Below are 26,550 nucleotides of genomic sequence, written 5' to 3' on the forward strand. Positions count from 1 at the left end.
TTTATGGACTTAACCACCATAAATTTATCCAGTTCTCTCTTAAACACTGCTATAGTCCTAGCCTTCACAACCTCCTCAGGTAAGGAGTTCCATAAGTTGACTGTGTGCTGTGAAGTTGACTGACTTGCTTTTATTTGTTTTAAACCTGCTGCCCATTAATTTCCTTTGGTGACCTCTAGTTCTTGTGTTATGGGAATGAGTAAATAACTTTTGCTTATCCACTTTCTCAACATCACTCATGATTTTTATATACCTCTATCATATTCTCCTAGTCTCCTCTTTTCCAAGCTGAAGAGTCCTAGCCTCTTTAATCTTTCCTCATATGGGACCCTCTCCAAACCCCTAGTCATTTTAGTTGCCCTTTTCTGAACCTTTTCTAGTGCTAGAATATCTCTTTTGAGGCGAGGAGACCACATCTGTACACAGTATTAAAGATGTGGGCGTACCATGGATTTATATAAGGGCAATACTATATTCCCAGTCTTATTCTCTATCCCCTTTTTAATGATTCCTAACATCCTGTTTGCTTTTTTGATCGCCTCTGCACACTGCGTGGACATCTTCAGAGAACTATCCACGATGACTCCAAGATCTTTTTCCTGACTACTTGTAGCGAAATTAGCCCCCATCATATTGTATGTATAGTTGGGGTTATTTTTTCCAATGTGCATTACTTTACATTTATCCACATTAAATTTCATTTGCCATTTTGTTGCCCAATCACTTAGTTTTGTGAGATCTTTTTGAAGTTCTTCACAATCTGCTTTGGTCTTAACTATCTTAAGTAATTTAGTATCATCTGCAAACTTTGCCACCTCACTGTTCACCCCTTTCTCCAGATCATTTATGAATAAATTGAATAGGATTGGTCCGAGGACTGACCCTTGGGGAACACCACTAGTTACCCATCTCCATTCTGAGAATTTACCATTAATTCCTACCCTTTTCCCTGTCTTTTAACCAGTTCTCAATCCATGAAAGGACCTTCCCTTTTATCCCATGACAGCTTAATTTACATAACAGCCTTTGGTGAGGGACCTTCCTTTGCTATCACTCTTCAGGGACCCTTCTCATGAGAACCTGCTTTGCCAGGAGATAGATCTGAGCTATAGAACCAGTCCCAGCAGAACTCAGAGGCAAGGGATTTTACTCCCATTTATTCCCTGATTCCCAAGGCAAAGGAAGGTAGGACACCCTTTCTAGATCAAAGGGCATCAAACAGATATGTGAAGGTACAGAAGTTCGAGGTGATCACGCTAGCAGCCATTATTCCAGATCTGGAGCAAGGAGATTGGCTTTTGGCCCTCAACCTACAAGATGCCTATTTCCACATCTCAATATGACCATCGCACATGGCTTAACTTTGGGCAAGACCATTATCCATACAGGTGCTCCAGTTCGGCCTCTTGTCTGTACCCAGGGTATTCTCCAAGGCTCTCTGTCATAGTGGCACACCTGCAAACAAAGGCATTATCTACCTGTACCTAGACAACTACCTTGTTGAGAATGCCATATATGCCCAGGGAAGCACCTACTCTGGCTGCCAGGGGCCACGGACAGCAGCTGCACTGGCCACTGGGGGACTGCTGCTCAGGTGGTCCCTGGAGCAAGTCTCACCGGCCATTGCTCTGGTGGTCCCTGGGGCTAGCTGCATGGGGCTGCTCCAGCAGCGCCTGGGAGTGGCTGTCCCTGGGGCCAGCTGGCCTCAGAGCCAACTACTTGGACGGCCTTGGGGTCGGCTACACTGGCCCCAACAGAAGTCACAGAGATCATGGAAAGTTACGGAATCTGTGACTTTGGTGCCAAACACAGAGCCCTATTCATGACATATTCACCCTTTGGAGAACCCTGACTGTAGAGCTCTTAGCTACATATTGGAACAAGAAATGTCCTCATAATTGCTCTAGAGCAGTCCTGGGAAAACAGTCTCTGGGAGATGCGCTCATCCTCCCATGGGACAGGAACCTTTTATACGCCTTTTCTCCCATTTCCTCTACTGTCCAAGATATGATGAGACACAGCCAGAATTAATACTTATTGCCCCCTCCTGTCCATGGCAAGTTTGGTTTCCTTACCTGGCACAGATGGTACTGTGTTCTCCAGATCCTCTTCAACTTATTCCTCACCTGCTCTCTCAACATGACAGACAGCTCCTTCACTCCAACATGTGGATCCTCCGCTTCCAGGTGTGGCTCCTTTTTGGTTCCAGGATCTAGAGGTAGAATGCTCTGATGAAGTAAAAGACATGTTATTACACAGCTGAAAATTGACCACTCTGCATATTTACCTGCAAAAAGGGAAGTGATTCCAAATTGGGTGGTGGTCTAAGCACATAGACCAAACATCTATCTTCCTCCATCTCATCAAAACTCTGTTCCTTTTTAAGGTACATCTTGCAACTATAATGGCATTTCACTGTCAAGTAGACAGATACTCTGTTCGCTCACCCACTGACGCGTAGGTTACTTAAGGGTGCTGGAAATCTCTTCCCACACGAGACACCCGCTCCAACCTGGGATCTTAATTTAGTTCTCTGAGCCTTGACTAGGCCTCCTTTTGAGCTCATGGTGACTTGCTCTCTCTCATAGCCTCTCAGCTACTCAATGCTCAGTTGGACAGTTGTGTACTAATAATAATTTTAAAGAAAAATTGTTTTTGACTAACCTGCACAAAACACATATCAGCGCTCCCGCCACTTAAAGTAATACATATACACCTCTACCCCGATATAACGCGACCTGACATAACACGAATTTGAATACAACGCGGTAAAGCACTGCCCCGGGGGGGCAGGGCTATGTACTGCGGCAGATCAAAGCAAGTTCGATATAACGCGGTTTCACCTATAATGCAAGATTTTTGGCTCCCGAGGACAAGATTATATCGGGGTAGAGGTGTAAGTAGATAATTTGAATACATTTACAGAAAGTTTTCATTGTGGAAAAGGTTTTGTATGACTCTAGTTACTCATTAATAGGTTTTTCTTGAGGTGCTAACAATATATGTCAAATCTTTGAATGAGACACACACAAAATATTGTAAAAGGAAGATTCTTCCAAAGTTGTCATGAAATGTACACCTATAAGCTATAGAATTACACTATCCACATTAAATACACTCAACATACACCAGTTACCTCAGTTATTGTTTCCAAGTAAGTCTGAATGAATTCTTGTTGTTTTTATCATGTAGAAAATAAATTGATTGGTCAGGGTCATATATACTTGGTCCCATTTCATTTGGTAGCAGCAGGGATAAAATCTTTAAGTCTTCTATCTCAAATCATTCTGTGGGAAATTATTTTGTCATATCTTGAAAAACTAGTGCATAGGACTCATGAAATAGAATATCATGGCATTGCTGATAATATCCATTTTCAGTCAGTGAAAAACAGATCACTAAAAACATGCTTATCAGTCTTTGAACAGAAGAGTTTGTAGTAACTGATGTTTTTGCCCAATTGAAATATACAGTTGGTTTATGTGGCTAGTCACAGAATTAAGCTTGTGAAGTTATTTGGTCTGTTCTCTGGGAGATATGGGTTCAGCTTAAACATAGTTTGCCAGTGCAGAAGCAACTTGGTTCATCATGATTGTTTGACTCAAGTTATGAAAGACATGGAACAGGCAGAGAAGAGAATTGAAATTCATTCCCAGCACTTCGTGAGGAGATCTCGCAGAGGACTTTCAAGTTTCAGTGACCTTAGTCCCTCATTTCTTTGACTGCAGCTAAACATTTGAGAGCTGTTTTGAATACTTACGGAATATTAAATCAATAGCTGTATTAGGAATTAGTTGGACTGCCTGACTTAAATTATGCAATGATTTTGTAGCCGTGTTGGTCCCAGGATAGTAGTCAAGGTGGGTGACGTAATATCTTTTATTGAACAGTCTTCTGTTAGTGAGAGAGAGAAACTTTCAAGCTACACAGAACTATTCTTCAGATCTGGGAAACAGTGTCTCACAGCTAAATATAAGATTGAACAGATAGTTTGGCAGAAGTAGTAAATTTCAATTAAACTATTTATGCCAAGCAGAAATCCTGTGATGAAGTGACAATAGCTTACCTGCATGAGTGAGACTTTTAGTGCTACTGTAATACAAATAAGAGGACCAAATAAGAGTCCTGTTACACTTGAGGCTATAAAAATACAGACTATCTCTTCCCCGAAGAGGTCACCGTCTAAACTAAAGCAAGTTGCAATAAGTTGGTGTGACAAAAATGGCCAACGGAGAATAAGGGTAACACTGAAAGGAAGGCATAATTGCATAGACAGAATCCATATACAATATATAGGTTTGAAGGGGTTTAAAAGTATAGACAGACAAGGAACATTAATGATGACAGTAGTCCTTGTTGTTTTGTTTCATTTACAGGTGCAGAATGAATTTATTCTAGCAACTGAGAGAGATTCATTTGTAGAGCAGGTACGAGAGATCATTGAGAAAGCTGATGAAATGCTCAGTGAGGATGTCAGTGTAGAGCCGGAAGGTGATCAGGGCTTGGAGAGTATGCAAACGAAAGATGACTGCTTCTTTCCAGGGTCCCAGGTAAGTGGGTGACTGGTTGCTTCAGCCAGATTCTCAAAACAAAGGTTGTAAACAATGTGGTGGCATAAGTAGAACTGGCCAGAAACTGGAATTCCTGTTCCACAGGAAATTTCAGAATTTCAGAAAATTGCTCCGAAATGGAACAACAATGAAATGATATTTAGAAAAAAATCAGACCTCTTGTTTGGACATTTTCAAAGTGATTGCTCTGCCTCTCCAGTTGTCCAGCATCCTGGCATCCCACCAGGCAGGGGAAGGGGGTTGTGAGGGCTTCCAGGATTGCCTTGGAGCTGAGACAACTGCAACCTATGGGAGTCCTGGCTCCAGGGTAGTCTGCCTGGCAGGAAAATAGGTATGTTTCCAAACTTTCCTGTCTTGGTAATTTAGATGTAATAGTGACATGTTCCCATGGAACAGAGTTTTGGGGGTGTATGGGGGAGGGGCAAAGTGTGGTAGACTAAATTGATAAAGTACTCAAAATCACAGTGTTACTTACAGTAGCAGTACACTAAATACCATAGTTATGCCACTAAACTTGTGTTTAAGCTTTTTTGGAAGACTGAGGTGGTGCTTGAATTTAAATTTTATTATTTTATCTTTGCAGAAATTGGAGGGAGAGTTCAAACAGCCAGATCCTGTATCTTTCATGCCGCAGAGAATTGGTAAGCTTTATAATACTTATCCAACAGTTTCCTAGTGCTAACTTTGATCCAGCTGAGGAGCGCTACCTTTATATGCTTGAGTGCACAATCTGGCAGGACATGCTGTAATGAGTGAGATGCAGCACATCGCTAAATACTTAACTTCTCTTTATTGTTTAGGTGTTCCTCCCAGCTCTTTCACCCAGGTTGTCCATTCTGCTGGAAGACGGTTTATTGTCAGTCCTGTCCCAGAGAGTCGGTTAAAAGAACAGCAGTTTTTCACCTCTCCTATTCCTGCAGGAAAGGAACTTTCAGATATTGGTAAGTTACCCAAAGCTCTCTGAAGTTTTGATTGTTAATATTTATTTGATGCCAGCTACAAGTTGTTTAACCTGAGTGACCAGTTCTTGTAGTAGCTGTATCAGTTAGAGAGACCATGGGTGCTCCAGCCCTGGAGCACCCACGGGGAAAAATGAGTGGGTGCTCTGAACCCACTGGCAGCCAAGCTCCCCTCACTCCCTGCCCCACCTCCTCCTTTCCTGAGCGGGCCGCATCCCTGTTCCTCCGCCTACCTCCTAGCACTTCCTGCCTGGCCGCCACCAAACAGCTGTTTGGCAGCGTTAGCACACTCTAGGAGGGAGAGGGAGGAGCGGGAACGTAGTGCACTCAGGGAAAGAGGCGGGGCTGGGGTGGGGACTTTGGGGAAAGGGTTGGAATGGGGGGGGAAGGGGCAGGGCAGGTGTGGGGCCGGGGGGTAGTGGTGGGGTGTTGAGCACCCACGGGATAAGAGGGGAAGTCGGTGCCTGTGTGAGGGAAAGATAAATGATATATCTTTTCTTGGACCAAATTCCATTGTTGTGAGAGAAGCTTTTGACTTTACACAGAGCTCTTCTTCAGGTCTGGGAAACGCACACAATGTGTCACAGCTAAATACAAGGTGGAGCAGATTGTTTAGCATAAGTAGTAAACACACATTTCAAGGGACCATTCAAGGTGAAGTGGCCTGTTAGCACGCCTCCAATCATATGGGGAAAAGGAAGCTCCCTTCCCCTCCACCCTCTCCTTGTGCAGAGAAGGGCTACTAGGATGATCTGAGGAATGGAAAACTTGCCTTGTGAGGGGAGACTCAAAGAGCTTGGCTTGTTTAGCCTAACCAAAAGAAGGCTGAGAGGAGATAGGATTGTTCTCTATAAATACATCAGAGGGATAAATACCAGGGAGGGAGCGGATTTATGTAAGTTATGCGCTAATGTGGACTCAAGAACAGACTGATCTAAACTGGCCATCAGCAAGTTTAGGCTTGAAATTAGATGAAGGTTTCTAACCATCACAGGAATGAAGTTCTGGAACAGCCTTCCAAAGGGAGCAGTGCGAGCAAAAAACCGAACTGGCTTCAAGACTGAGCCTGAAAAATGTATGGAGGGATGATACGATGAGACTGGCTATGTGCTTTTGTAGACACAATCTGTGACTGCTAATAGCAAATGGGACACTAGATGTGGAGGGCTCTGAGTTACTACAGATAATTCTTTCCCAGGTATCTGGCTGGTGGGTCTTGCCCACATGCTCAGAGTCTGATTGCCATATTTGAGATCAGGAAGGAATTTTCCCCCAGGTCAGATTGGCAGAGATTCTGGGGGTTTTTCACCTTCCCCAACAGCATGGGGCACGAGTCGCTTGCTGGTTTAAATTAGTATAAATGGTGGATTCTCTATAACTTAAGTTTTTAAATCATTTGGTAGCAGCAGGGATAAAATCTTTGTCTTCTATCTCAAATCATTCTGTGGGAAAATATTTTGTCATATCTTGAAAAACTAGTGCATAGGACTCATGAAATAGAATATTTGTGAAAAGTTTTCAGCTGTGCTTGAAATGTGTGTTAACTACTTATGCTAAACAATCTGTTCCACCTTGTATTTAGCTATGACACTGAGTACTTTTCGCAGACCCGAAAAGAGCTATGTGTAAACTCAAAAAGCTTGTCTCTCTTGAAAACAGAAGTTGGTCCAATAAAAGATACTACCTCACTCACCTTGACCAGTTCCTTACATTAGGGGGAAAAAAACCAAAAAACCCAAAACACTGAAAATAAGGAACTGACTGCTGGTTAGAGCCAAAAATGCTTTTGGGCAGTATTATGCAAGACTTTTCTCCTCTAGATCTGTCTGTTAACTGATGCTACCCATTGCTGTTCCAATGCTAGGCTCCTATAGGATTCACAGCACATCTTAAATTATGATTTGCAATATATCCCCTGGCTCTGTAATCCTAGGTCTCTTTTGAAGAGCCTACGTAAATCATGCCATAATGCACTATACTGGAATGGTGTTAATCTAGCAATGGTAGGTAAACCATGATAAAGGTCTCCAAGTGTACTGACCGGATTTTTTTTTCCAGTTGCTTCCTCTCCATCACATGGTCCTGGGATGAACCTGTCTCATTCTGCATCATCACTCAGCCTGCAGCAAGCGTTCTCTGAGATCAGGCATGCACAGATGACAGAAGGACCCAGTACAGCTCCTCCAGTTTTTAACCAAACTATACCACCATTTCCACCTGTACTTGCTAACGTGGCTGGGAGTTTACCATCTACATCAGTGGCTCCTCTCCCAGCATCTCCCCCCTCCACCACTGGTATTTCTCTTCCAGTTGCTCAGTCTGTTCCCCTGCCTACAGAAAAGGTGCCAGCTGGAGTTGCACCAACCACAGATGTTTCAGGCTCCAGCTCTCCCACAACATCACAGTCTGGGCACCAATTAATTGGTGGAGTGACTTCGAGTATGAGTGCACCTGCTTCTTTTTCATTAACTGTTGCCTCGCAGACTGCTCAACCACTGACTGAAGAAGTTGTCCCTAATATCAGCGCACCTGCTTCTTTAACATTGCCACCAGCACAACAGATTCCTGTCATGGCTGGCCCCAGTGTTAGTGCACCAAGTGCTGTACCCCCACCTGTGACATCTCCGCCTGCTGAACAGATTTCAAGTAGTATGGAGTCTGTGGCAGCTCTGCAAACATCTGTAGCCCCAACTTTGGCTCATAATGTGACTTCAGAAACTCCTCAGCTCAGCAGCAGTAGCTCCATCCCCAGTCTGGCAGAAACAGTTGTAAGTGTGCTACACTCAAAGCCTGAGAATGGACAGTCAGTAGATAAACCGCAGCTGTGCAGTGCAGCTGGCTTGTCCCTTCCTGTCTCTGCACCATTGTCCTCTGCAGTGGCATCAAGTATATCTAGTTCAGTCCCTCAGCCTTCTGTGGTGCATCCTTTACTCATTCCATCAGCAGTTGCATCAACACCTGTCCTACCCCAGGCAGCACCTGCAATCTCTACCCCCATATTACCCCAAGTTCCTTTATCTGGCATCCTACCACTGACGCAGCCAGTTGCTAACTTGCCTGCAGTACAGCAGACCTTGATACACAGTCAACCTCAACTTGCTCCGCTGCCCAATCAACCTCATACTCAATGTCTGGAGGCTGATGTTGACACTCAACCCAAAGCTCCTGGCATAGATGACATAAAGACCTTGGAAGAAAAGCTACGATCTCTATTCAGTGAACATGGCAATGTTGGAGCAACACATCCACCAGTATCTCTGGAGACATCACTGGTAATGGAGACTACAGTCATGCCTGGCATACCAACCACTGCTGTTGCCCCAACTAAACCTATAACCGCCACTACCAGCTCTAGTATACCACCAGTTAGTTTGCCCCTTGGACCAGCTGGCTTACCAGTGATGACGACACCAGTTGCCACACCTGGTCAAGTGGGCATTCCTGTCACCTATGTTCCAGCATCAGGCAGCATTGCAACAACAGCAGTGAAACCAGTGACCCCTCCCTCAAAGCCACCTCTTAGCAGGGTACCGGTAAGGAATCCAGCACTCTTGTGAATGGTGTTAAGTATACGAGAGAATAACCTTTTGGAAAGGACTCTTGTTCTGAAACAAGGCTGAAACAGAATGTTATCCAAACTGATTTGTACAGTCTATTAGTCTATTCTCTATTTTTAGTGCAGGTACAGTGTTGGCATGCTTTTTCCCTCTTAAGCCAAGTACAAGCAGCTGGACTCAAGTGCCTCCTGATTTGATTAGCTCCTATAGCAATCTTAACTTAAGGTTTCCAGCCCTCCTTATTTCCATCTGAATGTCTCAAGAGCTCCTAAGATCTTCAGGTTTCCATGACCCCAGTGGATCCCGCAGCCCTGCCATCTTCTGTCATCTGCCTCTACTTACTTTCCTCCTCACCCAGGTTACATATTCCTGCTCCCTGTCTCAGATTTGATAAATGTACAGGTGCTATTGAGGGCAGGAATCCATACTGGGCCCATGGTTTCTGCTGACTTGTCAAGGTCCATAGATCTGTTAGTCTTCAACAAGACCTCAAGAAGGTGACTCAGAGACTAGCTGTATTTCTACACTTCCAGCTATAGATATAATTTCCAACTCAAGGAGACGTATATATGCTATCTCTGATCAAGCTGGCACACTGAAATAATGTAGCCATGGAGGAGAGGTGGGGGAGTAGGATGAAGTGGGGGCTAGCCACCCCAACTATGTGGCCATTCACCCCACTATCACCACCTCTTGTGCCGCTGTGCGTACATTCTGTGTTTTATTGCACTAGCTTGATCAGAGCTAGCACAAGTATGTTTCCTTGAGCTAGAACTCGCACCCCCAGCTCAAAGTGTAGATGTGCTCTGAGGACAAAAATTAAAGGTACAGAGGTAGAAGATTGTAGTGGGGCTGATGTGCAAAGGCTGGGGAGACCGATCATGCAGGGCTCCTAAGTACCCACAAACTTCCCTGCTTCTTTCTGGGTTCCAGTATTCTTCAGAGGTGTGGAATTTCACAGGGTGTCCTGTTCCCTGTCTCCTGTGTAGGGCACAAATATATTAAACTTAGGTCTTAAAACATCCCAAAGCAAAAATGTCAGTATGCTGGACTGAAAGTATGCGTTTTATTTTTTTTAGGTTTTTAGCAATTATATTACAGAATCACTCAGAAGCAGCAGTTGGGCCCAGGGTCTCATTGTGCTATTTTATGTTGAAACGCACAGAGAATTGCCTGCCTTGATGTAATGATAAAAAGCTTTACGAGAAAGTTGTAGAGGTACTTATTTGGTGGGTGAAGAACACTTAAAGCATAGGAAATTCAGATTAAACTAAAAAGGGAGCGAAGCATCTTACGCCAAAAAAAAAAGGTAACACAAAAGAAGGATGGGAACTTTTGGAATGTTATAACTGCATAGACATAACTTCAAATGGTTAAATTTAAATCCAAACAACTGAGTTCCTTGAATTTTTAATGTTGGTTTTGGAAAATTACATCTTTGTAAAGTTCTTTTCTCTTAAATTACTGATATGTACTTTAAAGCTCAACTTCAGCTTTATGAAGTCTGACTGGGAGTAATTCATACAGTTAAGTAATATGATGGAGTTTGGGGAGAGCACCTGGGAGTGTTCTGCCTTCAAATGGTTAATGTAGCTCAAAGAGTTGGTGCTGTAAAACAGTACATGAATGCTATTCCAGTGGCTTAAGTGTATCAATTTCAAGAGTAAATGTACCTTGAATTTTTTTGTGATTTTTGTATCAACTAGATCAGAGGTGGGCCAACTATGGCCCGCAGGCCATATCCAGCCCGTGGGACCTTCTTGCCTAGCCCCTGAGCTCCTGGCCTGGGAGGCTATCCCCCCCGCCCGGCTACTCCCCTGCTGTTCCCCCTCCCCCTCAGCTCACTCTGGTGCAGTGCTCTGAGTGGCGGAGCTTCTGGGGCAGCGCAGCTGCAGAGCCCAGTCTGACCTGGTGCGCTGTGCTGCTCGGTGGTGACGGTGTGGCTGGCTTCAGCCAGGTGGCATGGCTGTAGCATTGCCAGCCACTAGTGCTCCAGGCAGCGTGGTAAAGGGGGAATGGAGGGTTGGATAGAGGGCAGCAGAGTTCGGGGTGGTGGGTGGGGGTAGGGGTCAGGGCGGTCAGAGGGTGGGAAATGGGTTGAATGGAGACAGGAGTCCCCAGGGGGCAATCTGGAAGGAGGGGGGTTAGGTGGGGTGGTGGTGGGTAGTTGAGGCAGATGTTCCAGAGGCAGTCGGGGACAGGGAGAAGGGATGTTTGGGTGGGGCAGAGGTCGCATAAGAGCAGTTAGGAATGAGGGGGGGGTTGGCTGGGCGGGGGGCAGTCAGCAGCAGGGGTTCCCATGGCAGTCAGAGGAAGGGATGGGGCAAGGGTCCTGGGGGGGCAGTCAGGAATGAGAGGAGGGGTTGGATAGGGCAGCTGAGGGTAGTCGGGCAGGAGTTCCAGGGGCAGTCGGGATAGGGAGTATGGGGGAGTGGATGAGGCAAGGGTCCTGGAGGGCTGACAGGGAACAGGGGGGGTTGGATGGAGTAGGAGTCCTGGGGCGGGGAGAGGGCGCAGATAGGGGGTGGGGACTGGGCCACGACCCCCTCCCCTAACTGGCCTTCCATACAATTTCCGAAACCTGATGTGGCCCTCAGGCCAAAAAGTTTGCCCGCCCCTGAACTAGATTCTGCCACAGCTAGTTCCCACTTGCTTAAAGATCGAAGAAGGCTTTATCCAACAAAGAACCGTCTATCACGGTTTGCTGCCATAAAATGCTACATCTAAATATCATTTGGTCAGGGGTGGCCAACCTGAGAAGGAGCCAGAATTTATCAATTTACATTGCTAAAGAGCCACACTAATACATCAGCAGCCCTCCATCAGCTTCACCCCCTCCTGCTCCCAGTGCCTCTCGCCCTCTGGCAGCCTTGCTGATCAGCACCTCCTGCTCCCTCCCTGCACTTCCTGATCAGCTGTTTTGTGTGTGCAGGAGGTTCGGGGGGAGGGGGAAGGGGGAGGGGGAGAAGTGAGGGCATGGCAGCTCAGGAGTGGGGGCAGGGCCTGTGGCAGAGCCAGAGGTTGAGCAGTGAGCATACCCTGGCACATTGGAAAGTTGGTGCTTATAGCTCCAGCACCGGAGTTGGTGCCTATACAAGGAACTGCATATTAACTTCTGAAGAGCCACAGGTTGGTCACCCCTGCATTAGGTTATCGTGCCACTTACTATGGGTGTTTTCTGAAATCAAGGAGACATACCCACACTAGCTCTGATCAATCTAGTGTACTAGAAATAATAGAATGCAGGCAACGTGATGCAAGAGGTGAGGGAGATCTGGACATAATGGAGGGGAGGAGAGTTGGAAAAAATCCATACAGAGCCTCCTAGTTATTAGGTCCTCCCACTTTTGTAACAATTTGCAATGACTAACTGGAATGTGCTGTCTGACTTTGCTGTGAGGCATGCATGCCTCGTTCTACCCTTTCCAGTTGCTCTAACTTTCTACATAACCTGGTTGGATTTTTTTCCCCTTACCAAGATGCATGTTCTGGTCATCTGCTTGGGCAGTCAGTAGCTTCAGGTAGCTATTTATGATGGGTAAAAAATTGACCCAGGGAGGTTAAAAATAATATATTTCTCGGTGGATGGAGACTTCCTCAGATATCAAAAGCATCTCAGGTTCTTTATTATTGCTTAGAGCGATTTACTACAACCACATGAATATTGCCACTCTTAAGCAGCAGTGAAATCTCAGTATAGAGATGTCAGGGAAACTGGGTAGGGGCCACATCCTATTCTGGATTGCCTTGCTTAGTTGTCACAAAGCTTTCTATTGGAAAATTATGATTGTTGCAGTGGTTCTCATGGGTTTGCTGTAAAGGTGTCAAGATTCCTGGCTTTTTTAAAAATAAAAACAAAACCACTTGCCTCAGTCATAAACACAGATTGTTTCCCTGTGGCCATTCAAAGAAAAAATGCAAGAGAGATCCTAGCTGCAATGAATTCCCTCTTAACACTGTTCCTTGCCTCCATAGGAAGTCTCCACAGGGAATTCTTAAATGTTTCTACTAAGTGATGTGAGTTGTTATAACTTTCTGACTGCTTCTACTGTTCTTTGTTTGATGGACTTGCGTTTCCTGTTCATTATCCATAGGTGCTACCGGTAGGTTTTGAACTTCCAGCTGGCACTCCATCCAGCGAACAGCTGCCACCCTTTCCAGGACCTTCACTAACTCAGGTGCTACATGACTTGGCAGATTCTGTCTTACTTCTCCTTTCTCTTTCAAAGAGCATGTTCCAATTAAACTTTCCATTGCATGGTCTTGGCTTCTTCACTTTCTCTGTTGACTGAGTAACCCCTTCTGTGTAGTAGTGACTAGAGTCACTTGTGCACTGGAAAGGCAGCAAACTTTCCCCTTGGATTACTGGACCTTAATGTTTGAACTCTGGGTGCAATGACTCAAGCTTATGTTTTTACTTCTGTTTTGAGATTGAGGGAGAGCTTCTTAAAAGCCATTGTTTTACAGACAAGTGTGTTCAGTGTTGAACAGTAGCTGTGTTTCAAAGTCAGTTATGTGCCAAATATGTCTTCGTAACAGTATTTGCAAGGCAACAATAATCACTTGGTCTTTGAGTGTTGGTGTTGCTAGCTACACCACTTGCAGAGCTCAAGGGGTGAGACTGAAGGTGGTGTATTCCATAATATGTAGCTATTTCAAATGTGCATTTCATAAACTACGTACAGAAACTTCTTTCAGCAAATCCCAGTGTTGGCAGAAAACACACTGGGAATGGCCAGCCCTGAGGAGGACAGCGAGCTAAAGCAAAACTAGTAAATTAACTTTCCCAGTGATGCTGAAATCCTCTTTCCAGTGGATACATGAATTAGGTGTATGTAAATGAAGTCATGAAACTTAACTTCAGAAGTATTACACAAACCTGTCCTCTGCTTAGAACACAGAATATCTGGTAGCAAAGTTCTAGCTCTGCAGGGAGCAATAAATATTGCAATACCCAACTAGCTATTGAAAACCCAAGACTGCTGGCTCTGAGAACTCAGTGAGTTTTTAATAGTCTCCTTTTCCTAGTCTATCAGAGTTGGTGCAATTCTATAAATCTTCTAATGCTGATTGAAGATTATAGTTCAAGCAAACCTCTGGGACCTATCTTTGGCCACCTTCTGGTGTATAGATAGATGAGAACTTCCAGGGAGACTAGTGGATGTTTTGCCTTGTCTGTGAACTTTTGAGGCGGCTATTTATTGCCTTAAAGACCAAGACAAACCTTTCTGACTGACAGCTGTTGCTTCCTTCTGTAAAATAGAAGAAAATTCATAGAAGGGGTTATGGAACTCAAGAGAACATAGGAAAAAAGCAGTCAAGACCTGCAATGAAATAAAAGATTTCTAGAAATTTTAAATTGCTGTGCAATGAAGTAGTTTGGAAAAAATTTAAGCATATTATTAAAGAAGAAACATACAATATATGATGAAAGAAAAGCTAAAAATAAAAGCAGTGAAGATGGAGACTTGTAAGCAGTCTGTATCCTGTTCTTAATGTGTTTTAGAAACAGCACGTTTAGTGTCAGAAGGTTTATTTATGGAATAAACACAAACTGGACTTTTCTTCCAGTGTACTTTATCTGTAAATGTAATCCCTATTTCTTAGATTTAGATTTATAAAAGAGGAAATATTGTGTGTTAAAGCAGGCATCTGGCAATGACTGCTTTAAAACTGCAAAACAATTTCAGTTATAAACCTAATGGTTTTTACACACAACTTTCTGAAGTATTCACTTTTTTTGAAGTGAAATTTTCCGTTTGTGGTTTGTGCCAAAGATGACCTATTTTTTGGAATATTTTTAAGGAAAATCCCTTCAGCCAAATTTGAGTTATAGACTTGAAACAATACTGCCTTTTTAAAGCCATTTTTTTTTTTATATTTATATAAAATATATTAAAGTCAAGTTAGAAGTACTTTAAAAGTTGTAGCCATTTTGGCTATAATATGGAACTTTGTTATTGCCTTGTGGGCTATTGCCAGTGGCTGGATGAGCAGGGAATGAAAATTAAATGAGAATTCAGCTCTGCATATTCTCAGATGTCAGCTAAGACTTTTATTGGTGCCTGATGGAAGCTTTGCCTGTTGGCATCACAGTATGTTCTCCCTGCTCAGCCTGACATGCTCAAGGGCTGTAGGTCTCAGGCTTCTTCTGAGAAAAGTAACACGAAATGGGCCCTTCTAACTCATCTTGGTTCCCTTTCATGCCATGTGTTGGAGAGGAGCATATACCCAGCAAAGGGAATTTACTTGTGTGTGTCATGCTAGTTAAATCAATGTGATATAAATGCCAGTTCCTAAGTGAAACCATTTAAATGTGCATGTCAAGCATAAAGCCGTAATCTAAAAAAGAAAGTTTGCACTATGTAGTATAAACTTAATATTAAATCCCTTGACACTGTGATGTCATCTTAGCTGTTGCACTATTTCTGAAAGCTGGGTTGACATACTGGAGGTTATATTTGTTCTTGCAAGATACCATTTGGGCAGGTTTTATGCTTCCAAAGCATGAAAAGTAGAATTACCCAAGTTCTAAAATGGTTTGGTTTCAAAGAGTAGAAGTAGTGTGGTGGAGTATGAGCTGCTCCCTTACTAGTGGTCATGCTTTGCCCAGGGCTTTAACCATTGTCTTCGTAACCTTCCAGTCAGTTCCTTCTTGATTGTGGTAAACAAAAGATCTCCCTTCCATGGATTGTGGTTATTCAGACACTGTTCAGGCTCTTCAGCCCATCCAGTGACACATTGTTTTGGAATTCTCTTAGTGTCCCTTCCTGGCTGCCATTATAGTCTACATTCCTTCCTTTTATTGTGATGTTTAAATTGTATTTTCAGGAGTCAAGGCCTTTTGGCCCCCTCTAACCAGGGAGCACTGATAGTTGTCAGAGACACCAGAAGATCCACGACCTGTTCTAGTCTGTTTAGACATTTACATACTTTGTCTTGTATATGGGCGTGCAGCACTTTGATGTCATGCATACAATTTTTTTATGAAGACTTTTTTTGGTATTTGCTCCTTTTTGCTTTCTTAAAAAGGTTTCCCAAAGGACTATGGTTAAAGGTAATCATGACCTGTTGCCCAGGCTGGGAGTGCACATATTCCTCTAATCTAACAGGATGATCAAGGACGCCACTCTGGAAGCAGTTGAAATATCAATCTGTATCATCATTGGGATCAGTAGGGCTCATGATAAACTATCCAAAGTCACAGCTTGTCCCTAACAAACAAATGGAGCATATAGGAGTCCTGCTAAATATAGTTCAACTCAAAGCCTTCCTGCCCCATGTCAGAAAGAATCCAGGACACCACCAATTCAGCAGAAAGGATAAGCAGTAGCCAGCACCTGACAACTTGGACCATGGTAACAATGCATTCATAATAGCCTGATAGAGAGAACTTGATACCAAAATACTAATGGAAGCAAGCAATACAGGGGACTTCTTCTGCAAAATGCAGTACAATGATGACTTTGGCTTGGGATAGGATTTGGCAGCCTCAATGGAGGCTGATAGGAAAGTTCTCTTGGTCTGTAATACAGCCTCAGAGTAGACTTCGAGGAATTCATTATATTTCAGCCTATTTGAATCAGCCTGTTTTCTATTGGCCTCAAATTTCCACCCCTCTGTGTTTTCATCCAGTGTAGGGTGTTAGAAAACAAGGAGATCAGTGTGGGTGATGGGGAGGAAAGGTCCATTTGGGATCCAGTGTGTCAGTGGTCCTGGCCAATGTAGAATGTACATCATGCCCCAATGCGCAGAGAGCTGAACGTAGTTTACCGGCTGAGGAATTTACATTAGAGGACGTGTGGCAAGCTTATGGTTCACAGAGAAAGTGACAAATAATTATCTTGTCTCAGATCCCACTCAGTGTCAACCTGGGTTTGATTTACTGCTAAGGCGATGGAGCCTTCTGAACCGGTTTCATACTGGACATGGAATTTGTGTTGCAGTAGCATTTCAGTGGCATTTAAGAGACAGTCCACTACATCAATGTGGGCAGCCACAAACCGTGACACACATTGAGGACTGCAAAATGACTCAGCTTCCTGTAGGTCTTCATGCCTTGAACATCGTTGATAAGAACACTATGGCTTGGCTTGACTGGATCGCATACACCAAATAAGTAAACCTAGGCTGAAGATCGGGTTCCAGGTAAGATGGCTGTGTGAGTTGGACCAGAGATGACCTGTGAAAGTCCTAGGAAGGCAAATGAAAAGATGTTTTGGGATTTCTGCATCTGCAGCCTTATCAATGTGAGTGTTCTGATCTCCCAGGACAAGTCTGGAGTATTTCACCACCATTGCTGACAAGATGTCAATGAGGCAACTTTAAGAATCCTTTTATCTCTGATGATCTGCAAGCCTAAAAATCTACATTGGCTTTGGCTCTTGTCTCTGCTGTAAGATGACTGAAGTCAAATGAAGTTGTCTTACCTGAGACACTTCTGAGCCATTCAGTACTAAAGTTTCTTACAGAAGGTCATTTTCTTGTTGCAATGACTTCAGCTCAGAAGGGGAACAAGCTTCAGGTCCTAATAACTTATCCACCTTCTACCAGAGTTGACAAGAATAGTGATGCTGTAGACTTGCCAGAGATTCCTTTCCAAGGTGGTGTCAGAATTCCACCTTAATGAGCCTCTCATCCTGCCAACTTTTTCCCACTTACTATATGCCCATCTTGGTATGGCCCTTAAGTATGCACTCAAAATTAAAAGGTCTTTTTTGTGACACTAATTCTGTGGATAATGCCATTACTCAAAAGATTAGTGTCTGTGACTGATGCGTTGCGTTTCTCATTGCTTATGAACTGGCTGGCTTATTTAGTTCAAGACAGGGGAGTCTCTGATATCTGCCTCAGGAATGTTTCTCACTCAGATATGTGCAAGCAGCTACGTGGTCCTCCATATGTTTACAAAAATCTATTACTTAGAACCTAGTCTCTGTGGAGAGAGATTCTTGATTGTCTTGCATAATCTGTTTCTGAACTAGAGTCCAAACTTTCTTGCCTTTTGAATTTTTTTTATTTGGGATGTCCTCTTTAGAAGTCTGTCTTAAGACACCACCTCAGGCTGTTGAAATGTTAAACCTGCTACTTCTGGAGGTACCTCCTTATTTTTTTAAGCAGCACTCTGTTCATCTACATAGTTGGCTTTGGCATAGCTCTTGTCTCAATTTGCAATGTAACTGTTACTCTTTTGTTTAGGGATAACCCTTGAGCTACTTTCACTCCTGCCCAGATGGTATCTTTGGAAGAAGGCAAATTAATTAACCTGTAACCTGGTTTGGTGAGCTCTGTAGCACATACTACCTGTGAGGAACGTTTGGGATGGCCCATGCCATGAACCACTGCTCTTGGAAACAAACATGAGAGCTCGGAGGCTCTTAAACATTCAGTCCATTCTTAAGAATGAGAATCCAAACATAGTATCTTCAGAAAAACAGAGCTACTACTTAAATTTTCCTTCCTATTTTTGGGTTTAAATGTGTAGCTTAATTGACTATCTGTATATGATGCAGGAAGCAGAGGTAATGGAGATATTGAAACTATTTTTTGCTATACGATTTTGCAATATTAAGTCGCTTTTGATGTTAAATCTTGCCATGTGCATAGCTGGTGCCAAGGGGCAGCTGCTTATTTTTTCCTTGTTGCTTCAGTCCCAGCAGCCTCTAGAAGATCTGGATGCTCAGTTGAGAAGAACCCTCAGTCCGGAGACTGTCCCAGCGACCTCTGCTCCTGCCTGTGTAAGTTTGCAGTGTTGGTGTTTAAAGCCTCTAGTTAATAGTGCTTCCTTAAGTTTTTACGCTCTTGGATAGTTGCCTTCAGAAGCAGTGTGTCAAACTCTCTCTGGTCTTTGATGCCTCAAAAGATAGTGAGTGCTGTGCAGGGAAACATACTTGTATGACTTACAAACTAGTAAGTCTGGTAGGCTTTTTAATAGACTTTCTGGCCTGTTGCTAGAGGTACCTTGCTAAAACAAACAAACATTCATTAAGAAACTGAGAGCCTTTCTGAGGATAGAGCAATATAGGAGATCAGAATAAAGAATCACATGTGACTGTCTTCTGAGTCTAAAAGAAATGATTCTGATGTACTTGAGGCAAAAGGTGCTGCTTGTGCTGAATTTTGTATTCCTTATGGCTGGCTACTAAGTAATGTTTGGTCCTTAAGGAGCCATGCAGTAAGGGGTGATTGCAAATTTTAAGATGTAATATGAAAATAAAACTAGTCATTTGGAAAGGAGGTACTGTATTCAGATGAATGTAGGCTCCTACTACAGTAAATAAGAGCTTGTCTACGTGGAGGGCAGGGGGGACACACGACAACTGGAATACCTAGCGCAAAGTAGGTATTCTGCACTAACTCCCTGTGTGGACACACTTATTCCACATCAAAGGGTTGTCTACATGGGTACACCCAGGAAAATTTAATCTGAATGTAAAGGTGTAAATTTAAAGTGAATTAGTTAAATTGCATTAAACCCGTGTGGACTCTCATTCAGAATGCATGTGACCTTAATTTAAAATAGCTGTTGCCCTTTAAACGTGGACCCTTAACTATTTCATACCAACTTCCCCATGTAGATGGTACTAAAACTCCCTCAAGTTATCTGGAGGAGGAGCTCTGCTGAACCATTGGAGATAAAATTTGAAAACACAAACATATATCTTTATAGTTATTGCAAGATTCATTGAGATTACTTGTTACCTTTGGCCATGGTCATTCCTTTATTTTTAAGCAAGATGGAAAAATATTGAATATTGCAGGATGCTTTAGGTAGGCTGTGAGAAGGATCAATGCAACAGCTAAAGGATTTTTTTTGTCTTTATAGCCTGTGCTAGCAATGGCTTCTACAGCGGTTACTGGAATGGTGTCTGCACCAGCACAGCCCCTGAAAGAAGGTATTTATGCTGACACTTGCCACCTCAGTCTTCTGAGGAATGTGAGTGGGCTTTCTGAACAAGAGGATTTGATGTTAAATGGCTGTCCTAAAACTGCAGGCTTTATTAGAGGAACTAGAAAGGCATTTGCTTTTGATGAAATGAACTAAAATTCTCTTACTGCAGGTTGAGAGGTGCAAGGGATATGCTAGCTTATTTGATTTTTACAACTCTCCAAAAATAAGCTAAATCAAGATTTACAAGGACTCTCCACTAAACCTACTGCTAAGGACCAATGTCAGGATTTGTGAAGTGATGCTGCCTCTCTCTCATACTGTATAGTCAGCAAGAGTGAGCAGACTGTATTGCTAGTTTTGATCCTTCTGTGCCTTATCAACAGATCTTTAGGTATTTCCCTTCTTTCCACTGTGCAAAGAAGTGGAAATCTTCGTATGAGCAGTGTTGGGGAAAAAGATTTGCTTTCTGGTTTCTTTTAGAGAAGTTGAGGAGCAGACCGTGGACTTTCCAGTCCTAAATTTATATCCAGCTGCTAAACAATTAATGATTGGACAGTCCTGTAAAGGTTCCAGAATGCTTCAGGTATAAAGCGCAAACATTTCAGCAAAAGGGGGGGGGGGAAAACGGTGTAGCTAGCTAGCTCACTTGCTGGCTCGATAATGTATTCACTTGTAGACGAAAAGGTTTTGTGGGGGCCAAACATGTTCTCCTGCCAGTTTAGTTCAATGTACTTCACTTGCCTTTTTACAAGAGAAGAGTGCTCCTGTACTGTTAAGAGTATTTCAAAACCAGTTAAGAGCTAACAATGTTCTGAGAGATTTCCCTCGTGCAGCCAGTGTTTTATGGCAGACATTCAAGATTTATTACAGTAATAAAACAGTCACATGTAGGGCTGCCTGCAATAGATTCCCCTGGAAAACTGCTTTCCTACCTGAGAATACGTTCTCCATCTTGCTGAAGTTTAGTAGAATCATTTTAGTTGGAACACCATGTTGGACCATCTGCTGAATAAGGATGACAAAGCAATTTTAAAAATTTTGAATGCCAGATTCACAGTTGCACAACTGGTGTGATGGGCAGTGGTTGTATGCCCCCAGTACTGGAACCAGGCCAGCCTTTGTTACAACTTACGACACTCTCAGGGTGACCTAGTTGCATCCCAGCTGCACGTATTGCTGGAGTGCAGAGGTGCTCAGTGCATGTCCTCCTTCCTCAGCCACAGCCCCCTACATCACAGGCTTTGAGAGTAGTTGTGTAGAGCCATTATGGGCACCCAATAATTTCTTTCATTAGAGAGCTAGGTAGCTAGTTCACTAGTCCAACAGTGCAGTGCAGCTGGAGTGTGGGGGAGGGGAGTCCAAGAATCTGGCCCTGAAGATCTAAAATGAGAATATTATACTGACTAAAAATGATTCTCGGCATTTGATTAGTCTTTTAATCTCCTTTGTTCATTTCTGTATTAATATACTGGCTTACTGCTTGGGTAATCAACATTTGTCAGTGGATAAAAATGCCTAAAGGAGCTGGCCTTAACTGAATTTGCCACTATTGTCCCATTTTAAACAGAAGTCTGTATCATTCTCTAGTATGCTACATTACTTCATGAGTGACATGCCAGTTAATTATACCTCCAGATTACATGTATTGTATTTAAGTGCCATAATATGTTGAGAGGGATAACTATAGTGAAGACCAATTTTGGCTTGAAATTGTGGTATGGCATGGGGTACTATCTAATATTCCTGTGGGTGCTGTGCTTCAGGTGCACATGTGCGCCTCGTGCCTTTGATAGGAGCCTTTTGGTAGCAGTGCCAGTTAGGTCCACACATGCGCCCCAACTATCTTCATGCCCCGTACTGAAGGTATGTAGGGCAGTGTCAGATGAAGCACCCTCAGTTCCTTCTCAACTGCCTCAGCATGAAACAGCATCTTCTGGTGCCTGCTTCATAATTAGCTGCCTCTTAGGGAATAGAATAGCTTCTAGATTTTACATGTTATTTAGGTCTTAGTTACCCCCTGTTAATGTTGTAGTTTTTGTTGAGACTTCTTCAAGAGACTCCTTTGTGGTGGGGCGGGGGGGAAGAAGGGGACTTGGGCCTGCTTTCCTTTGACAGAACTAATTTTCTGGTTATGCCTTGCCTATGTTACCTAGATTTAAAGGTTGCCTTGCTTGCCGGGAGTCCATCCCAGTTAGTGATGGTAACTCTCACTGTGTCTGCTGCTTATGAGACACCAACATCCCACCGAAGTAAAATTTGTTTGAGGTTCGAGTAAGTCTAGATGAGCCAGGGAGATTAATCTTAGGCTTCTCATGATGGAGTGCTCCCTTCAACCTGCCTCAGACTCAGAAACCCCCTGGTAGAGTGATCTTCCAGTGAGCACAGCGCCCCATTAACCTTTGCCGCCACCTCACCCACTAGATCTTTGCGAGGTGAGAACCACAAAGGATAGTACCAAAATTTCCAGAAGGAACGAGCTCCAGATTGTTTTGAACAGAAGCTTTGGAAAAAAAGCCTAGGTCACCACACAGACCTGCTGTTTCAGTGACTTCATGTCCCAGAAAACATACCACTGAGGTTCGAAGGTCTCCTCTTATCAAGACCTCATCTAAATCTGCAGGAACCTTAAAGTCCCAGCATTCCTCAGTACCAGCATGGTTGTGGTGCTAACGATCCAAAAGACTGTCAAAGAGGTCAGTACTGAACATGGGTCCTGTTTCTAAGTTGCCTGCAGTACTCCAAGTTAATGTCTCAAGCTGATCGACCGGCATCAGCGAAGCCAAGGTCATCCTCGATGCCACCACCACCACTCTGTGGAGTCTTGCCAGGTTTCTGCATAGATTCACTCACCCAGTACTGCAGGAGTTCATATTCTGCTGTGGCTTGTGTGTCTCAGATGAACAAGAGTCGCCTGTCAGTACTGGAGGCCTCGTGTGTCACTAGTACTGCCTGGCTCCCAGGACCCACTAAAAATGACAGGCAACCTCCCTCAAGGTCATACCTGTCTGCTCCTTCCTTGGACTGCGAGGAACTATATTCTTCAGATGCTCAAATTTCTGTCAGAGGCTTGATCGATTAGCAGCCAAGAGCTGCCTCTTCTGATGGTTTTTTTTCTGAGAGAAAAGCTCCAAGGCTCAGACAAACTCCTCATTCCTCTTGTATGATCAATCCTGGGTGTCCCCTCCTTTTCCTTATGGCTTCCTTCAGTGGGCTGCCTATAGACAACAGTTCTCTAGAGCACCCAGTTACACTCGTGGGAATGTATCATAGACAACCACCACCTACTTTTCTTGTCCCTCCAAATCAGTCTCTACCCTAGGAGGAATCTTTCAAAGAACAGGAGAGAAGAAGCTGATCAGGAAGCTGCTTACTAGACTAACATTTTTCTCCTCACCTGATGAGGCAGTGATGCTCTCCCCTCCCCCATATGCTGATGATTAAGCAATTCCAAGAGGTCAGAAGAGAATTGCTGACTCCCTTTAAAGGGATTTGGAGGGGGTTCATGAGACCAGCACGAACTCTTGGACATCCATTCTGCCACTTCTGTTTGGGAAGCCTTACCTATAAACAAGGCCTTGCTTGAACCTGCCAAAACAATTTAGCAATCCCCAGTTGCCATTTCTCCAACTTATAAGAGGACAGATAAAAAATATGTTCCTGCTCAAGGCACTGAGTTTTTGTTCATGCACGCAGCCTCAACCTAGTTCCTTGGTGGTGGATTTTGTGAACAAAGATGCTACACATAAGGACCACAAATGCCTAGACTACTTTGGTCAAAAAAGTTACTGTTCAGCTTCGTTGCAATTTAGAATCTCCAATTATCAAGCTCTGATTGATTGATTGCAAAATATAACCACACCAACTATGGAAAAATTAATTTTTATTGAGCAATTTCAGGTGATCATCATAGAAGGTCATTTGTTAGCCGGAACTTGGGTACAGGCCTCCCTAGACATTGCCCAAATGACAATCAGATCTGTTTCTACAGTGATTGTCATGCATCCTGCCTGCTGGATGTGATTCTCAGGAATCCAGAAGGAAGTTGTAGAGACCTTCCTTTTGATGGGCTCAAGCTCTTCAGTGAGTGCACCAGTGAATCCTAGAGAGAATGCAAGTATTCAAGGGCTTCCTCAGCAACTACACACCTGCAAATAAAAGGAGATTCAGTAGTCATAGATGGTGCAGAGATCCTGCCCAGCCTAGTTGCCTGCTTATCACAGGCCTTGGGAACTGCCTAAGAGGAGACTTGGGTTCCCAGAGACAGAAGTCTGCCACCACAACTACCAAACTCATTCTTCTTGGTCACCTAAGAGTCAATTTTGATTTGGTCGAGGGTCAAGAACTGTCCTCCCTTCAGGATGTGAAGCTGTATTATTCTGCCTCCTCCCTCCCACTGTTGGGGATTCTCTCTCCCATTTCTGATCGCATGGGAGCAGGTTACTTCTGACAGATGGGTTTTGCATTTCATTTTCACTCTCCCCATCCCTTCTCAGGGTCCCATCTCATGAACATCTACTGAGATAGTCCTATCCCTTCTCCACATGGGCAGATAACTGGTTCTACATCTCTTAACATAGAGGGGAGGAGTATTCCAAATACTTTCTGGTTCCCAAAAAGAAAGGTGAATGGAGACCCATCTTAGATCTCAGATTGTTAATCACTTCCCGAAAAACACAAGTTGAGGATGGTGACACGTGCAGCAATAAAACTATCTCTAGAGCTGGAAGATGAGTTCTCAGCGGTTGACTTACAGGATGTGTATTTTGATATCATGATGCATCCTTTTCACAAGACGTTTCTGCTCTGTGTGGTTGGCTGGGGTGATTTCCAATACTGAGTGCTCCCTTTTGGACTTGACTGCCCCCAAAGGATTTACGAAGGTTCTGGCAATGGTAGGTGTTCAATTGCAATAAGCAGTTGGCTCCTCAAGGGCCGCTTTCACAACAAAGTTTTTTGCAGTGAGGAAGGCTATTTCGCTATTCGACAAGCTTAGACTTCAGTTTAACAAGGAGAAGTCTACTTTGATACCTCTTTAGTGAACAGAGTTTATACAAGCCACATTAGATGCCAAAGCATCCAGAGTTTACCTACTGATGGACAGGCCTATGGCATTCACGAATCTGATCTTGCAGGTCCAAATGAGACCGCAAACAATAGCCAGAACTTGTCTGCAGCTCCTAGGTCATTTGGCACCCCACCTTTGTCATGCCATGGTTGCAGCTACACTACTTCCAGGGGTGGCTGAGAACTGTTTACACCCCCGACAAAGTCTGAACAAACTAGTGTCATTTTCTTCATCAGGTTCTAGATTTGTTTAATTGGAGGAAAGACCCAGGCAAGGTCTGTGCTGGAGTTCCTTTTACTCTGCCTCCCTGCACCGCAGCATCAGATGCATCTCTAGTAGGATCCAAGAGCTCTTCTTCAAATGCATAGCACTCAAGGCACATGGACTGCCCTGGAATCCATCTGAATATCAACCTTTTGGAATGAAAATGGGTCTGTTGTGTGTGCAAACACTTCCTTCTCATGATGAAGGACCAGTCCATGAAGCTCAGGACAGAGCCAGCATATACTATATGTTTGCCAAGAAAGAGAAAGATCTCCCTTTCTTTGTATAAAGATGCATTTAAAACTATAGAACTAGTGCATAGCCAATCAGACTTGTCTCTGCCTCATACTTAGTAGGCATTCAGAACATCATAGCAGACTGCTTGAGTAGATGCTTCTGCCAGGATCAGGTGTGGGAAACCAACAATCTGATTCTCAACTGTATATTGCGTACTTGGGGTTTTCTGGAAATAGATCCCTTTGCCACTGTCAACAAACAAAGTGCCAGAAATTCTGCTGCAGGTTGGGGTGGGCTAAGACCTCAATCTCAGGTAGTTGCCTTCCTCTTTTCCTTGTTGATGAACCTCCTATACACCTATTCACCACTGCCACTGCTCATCAGTCCTAAACAGAATTAAGCAGGACATAGCCGAAGTCATACTAATTGCACTGACTTGGCCAAGGCAAATTTGGCTTCCCTACCTGATTTGCCTCACATCTTGCCCGGGACTTGAGCTACTGTGACTATTCCTGAGCTGCTAACTCAAGATTCTGGGCATGTTCTTCACCGCAGTTTGAACACGCTGCAGCTCAGTGCTTGGTTTCTAGATATTTCTCTGGGCTAGAAGTTTGAGACAGGTAGAGAAGGTTTTGTTGAGTAGCAGAAAAACATAAGCTACAAAAACTTACCTAGAGAGAAGTTCCATTATTGGTGAATTTTGTCCCTTGTTGATTCTTCCTTTTTGGTTGTGTTTCCTGTGGAGTTTAAAGAATTCAGGCTTCTCTGAGTTCTGTTAAAATTGATTTAGCAGCTATCACAGCTTTCCATTCTCCTGTTGAAGAGGTTTTTTTGGTGTTTGCTCACTCCACATCTTCCAGATTGATCAAAGGGTTAGCTAACCTTTTTCTATATGTCAGAGAACCCACTCTTGCATGGGACTGAAACTTGGTCCTCAGCTTTTTCATGAAGCCTCCCTTTAAGCCATTAGCTGAGTGTTCCCTTTTATGCTTGTCTGTGACAGCTG

At 43.6% G+C, this 26,550-nt stretch overlaps 1 protein-coding gene across 13 annotated transcripts in view; it reads left to right on the plus strand.

Annotated features, from left to right (window-relative positions):
- The window catches only part of WNK1 (WNK lysine deficient protein kinase 1), a 178,061-nt gene that overhangs the window by 115,044 nt on the left and 36,467 nt on the right, over window positions 1-26,550 (plus strand). For 10 of the 13 annotated variants that reach the window (XM_050917907.1, XM_050917831.1, XM_050917835.1 and 7 more), the window contains 7 exons: window positions 4,377-4,550; window positions 5,155-5,212; window positions 5,372-5,512; window positions 7,589-9,063; window positions 13,182-13,265; window positions 18,738-18,824; window positions 19,913-19,982. In XM_050917907.1, coding sequence (XP_050773864.1) covers window positions 4,377-4,550; window positions 5,155-5,212; window positions 5,372-5,512; window positions 7,589-9,063; window positions 13,182-13,265; window positions 18,738-18,824; window positions 19,913-19,982 — 2,089 coding nt within the window. The remainder of the gene's footprint in view (window positions 1-4,376; window positions 4,551-5,154; window positions 5,213-5,371; window positions 5,513-7,588; window positions 9,064-13,181; window positions 13,266-18,737; window positions 18,825-19,912; window positions 19,983-26,550) is intronic. The other 3 variants (XM_050917889.1, XM_050917860.1, XM_050917851.1) reach the window with 3 other exon arrangements.

The sequence above is a fragment of the Gopherus flavomarginatus genome, chromosome 1, assembly GCF_025201925.1.
Source record: "Gopherus flavomarginatus isolate rGopFla2 chromosome 1, rGopFla2.mat.asm, whole genome shotgun sequence".
Classification (NCBI taxonomy): Eukaryota; Metazoa; Chordata; order Testudines; family Testudinidae; genus Gopherus; species Gopherus flavomarginatus.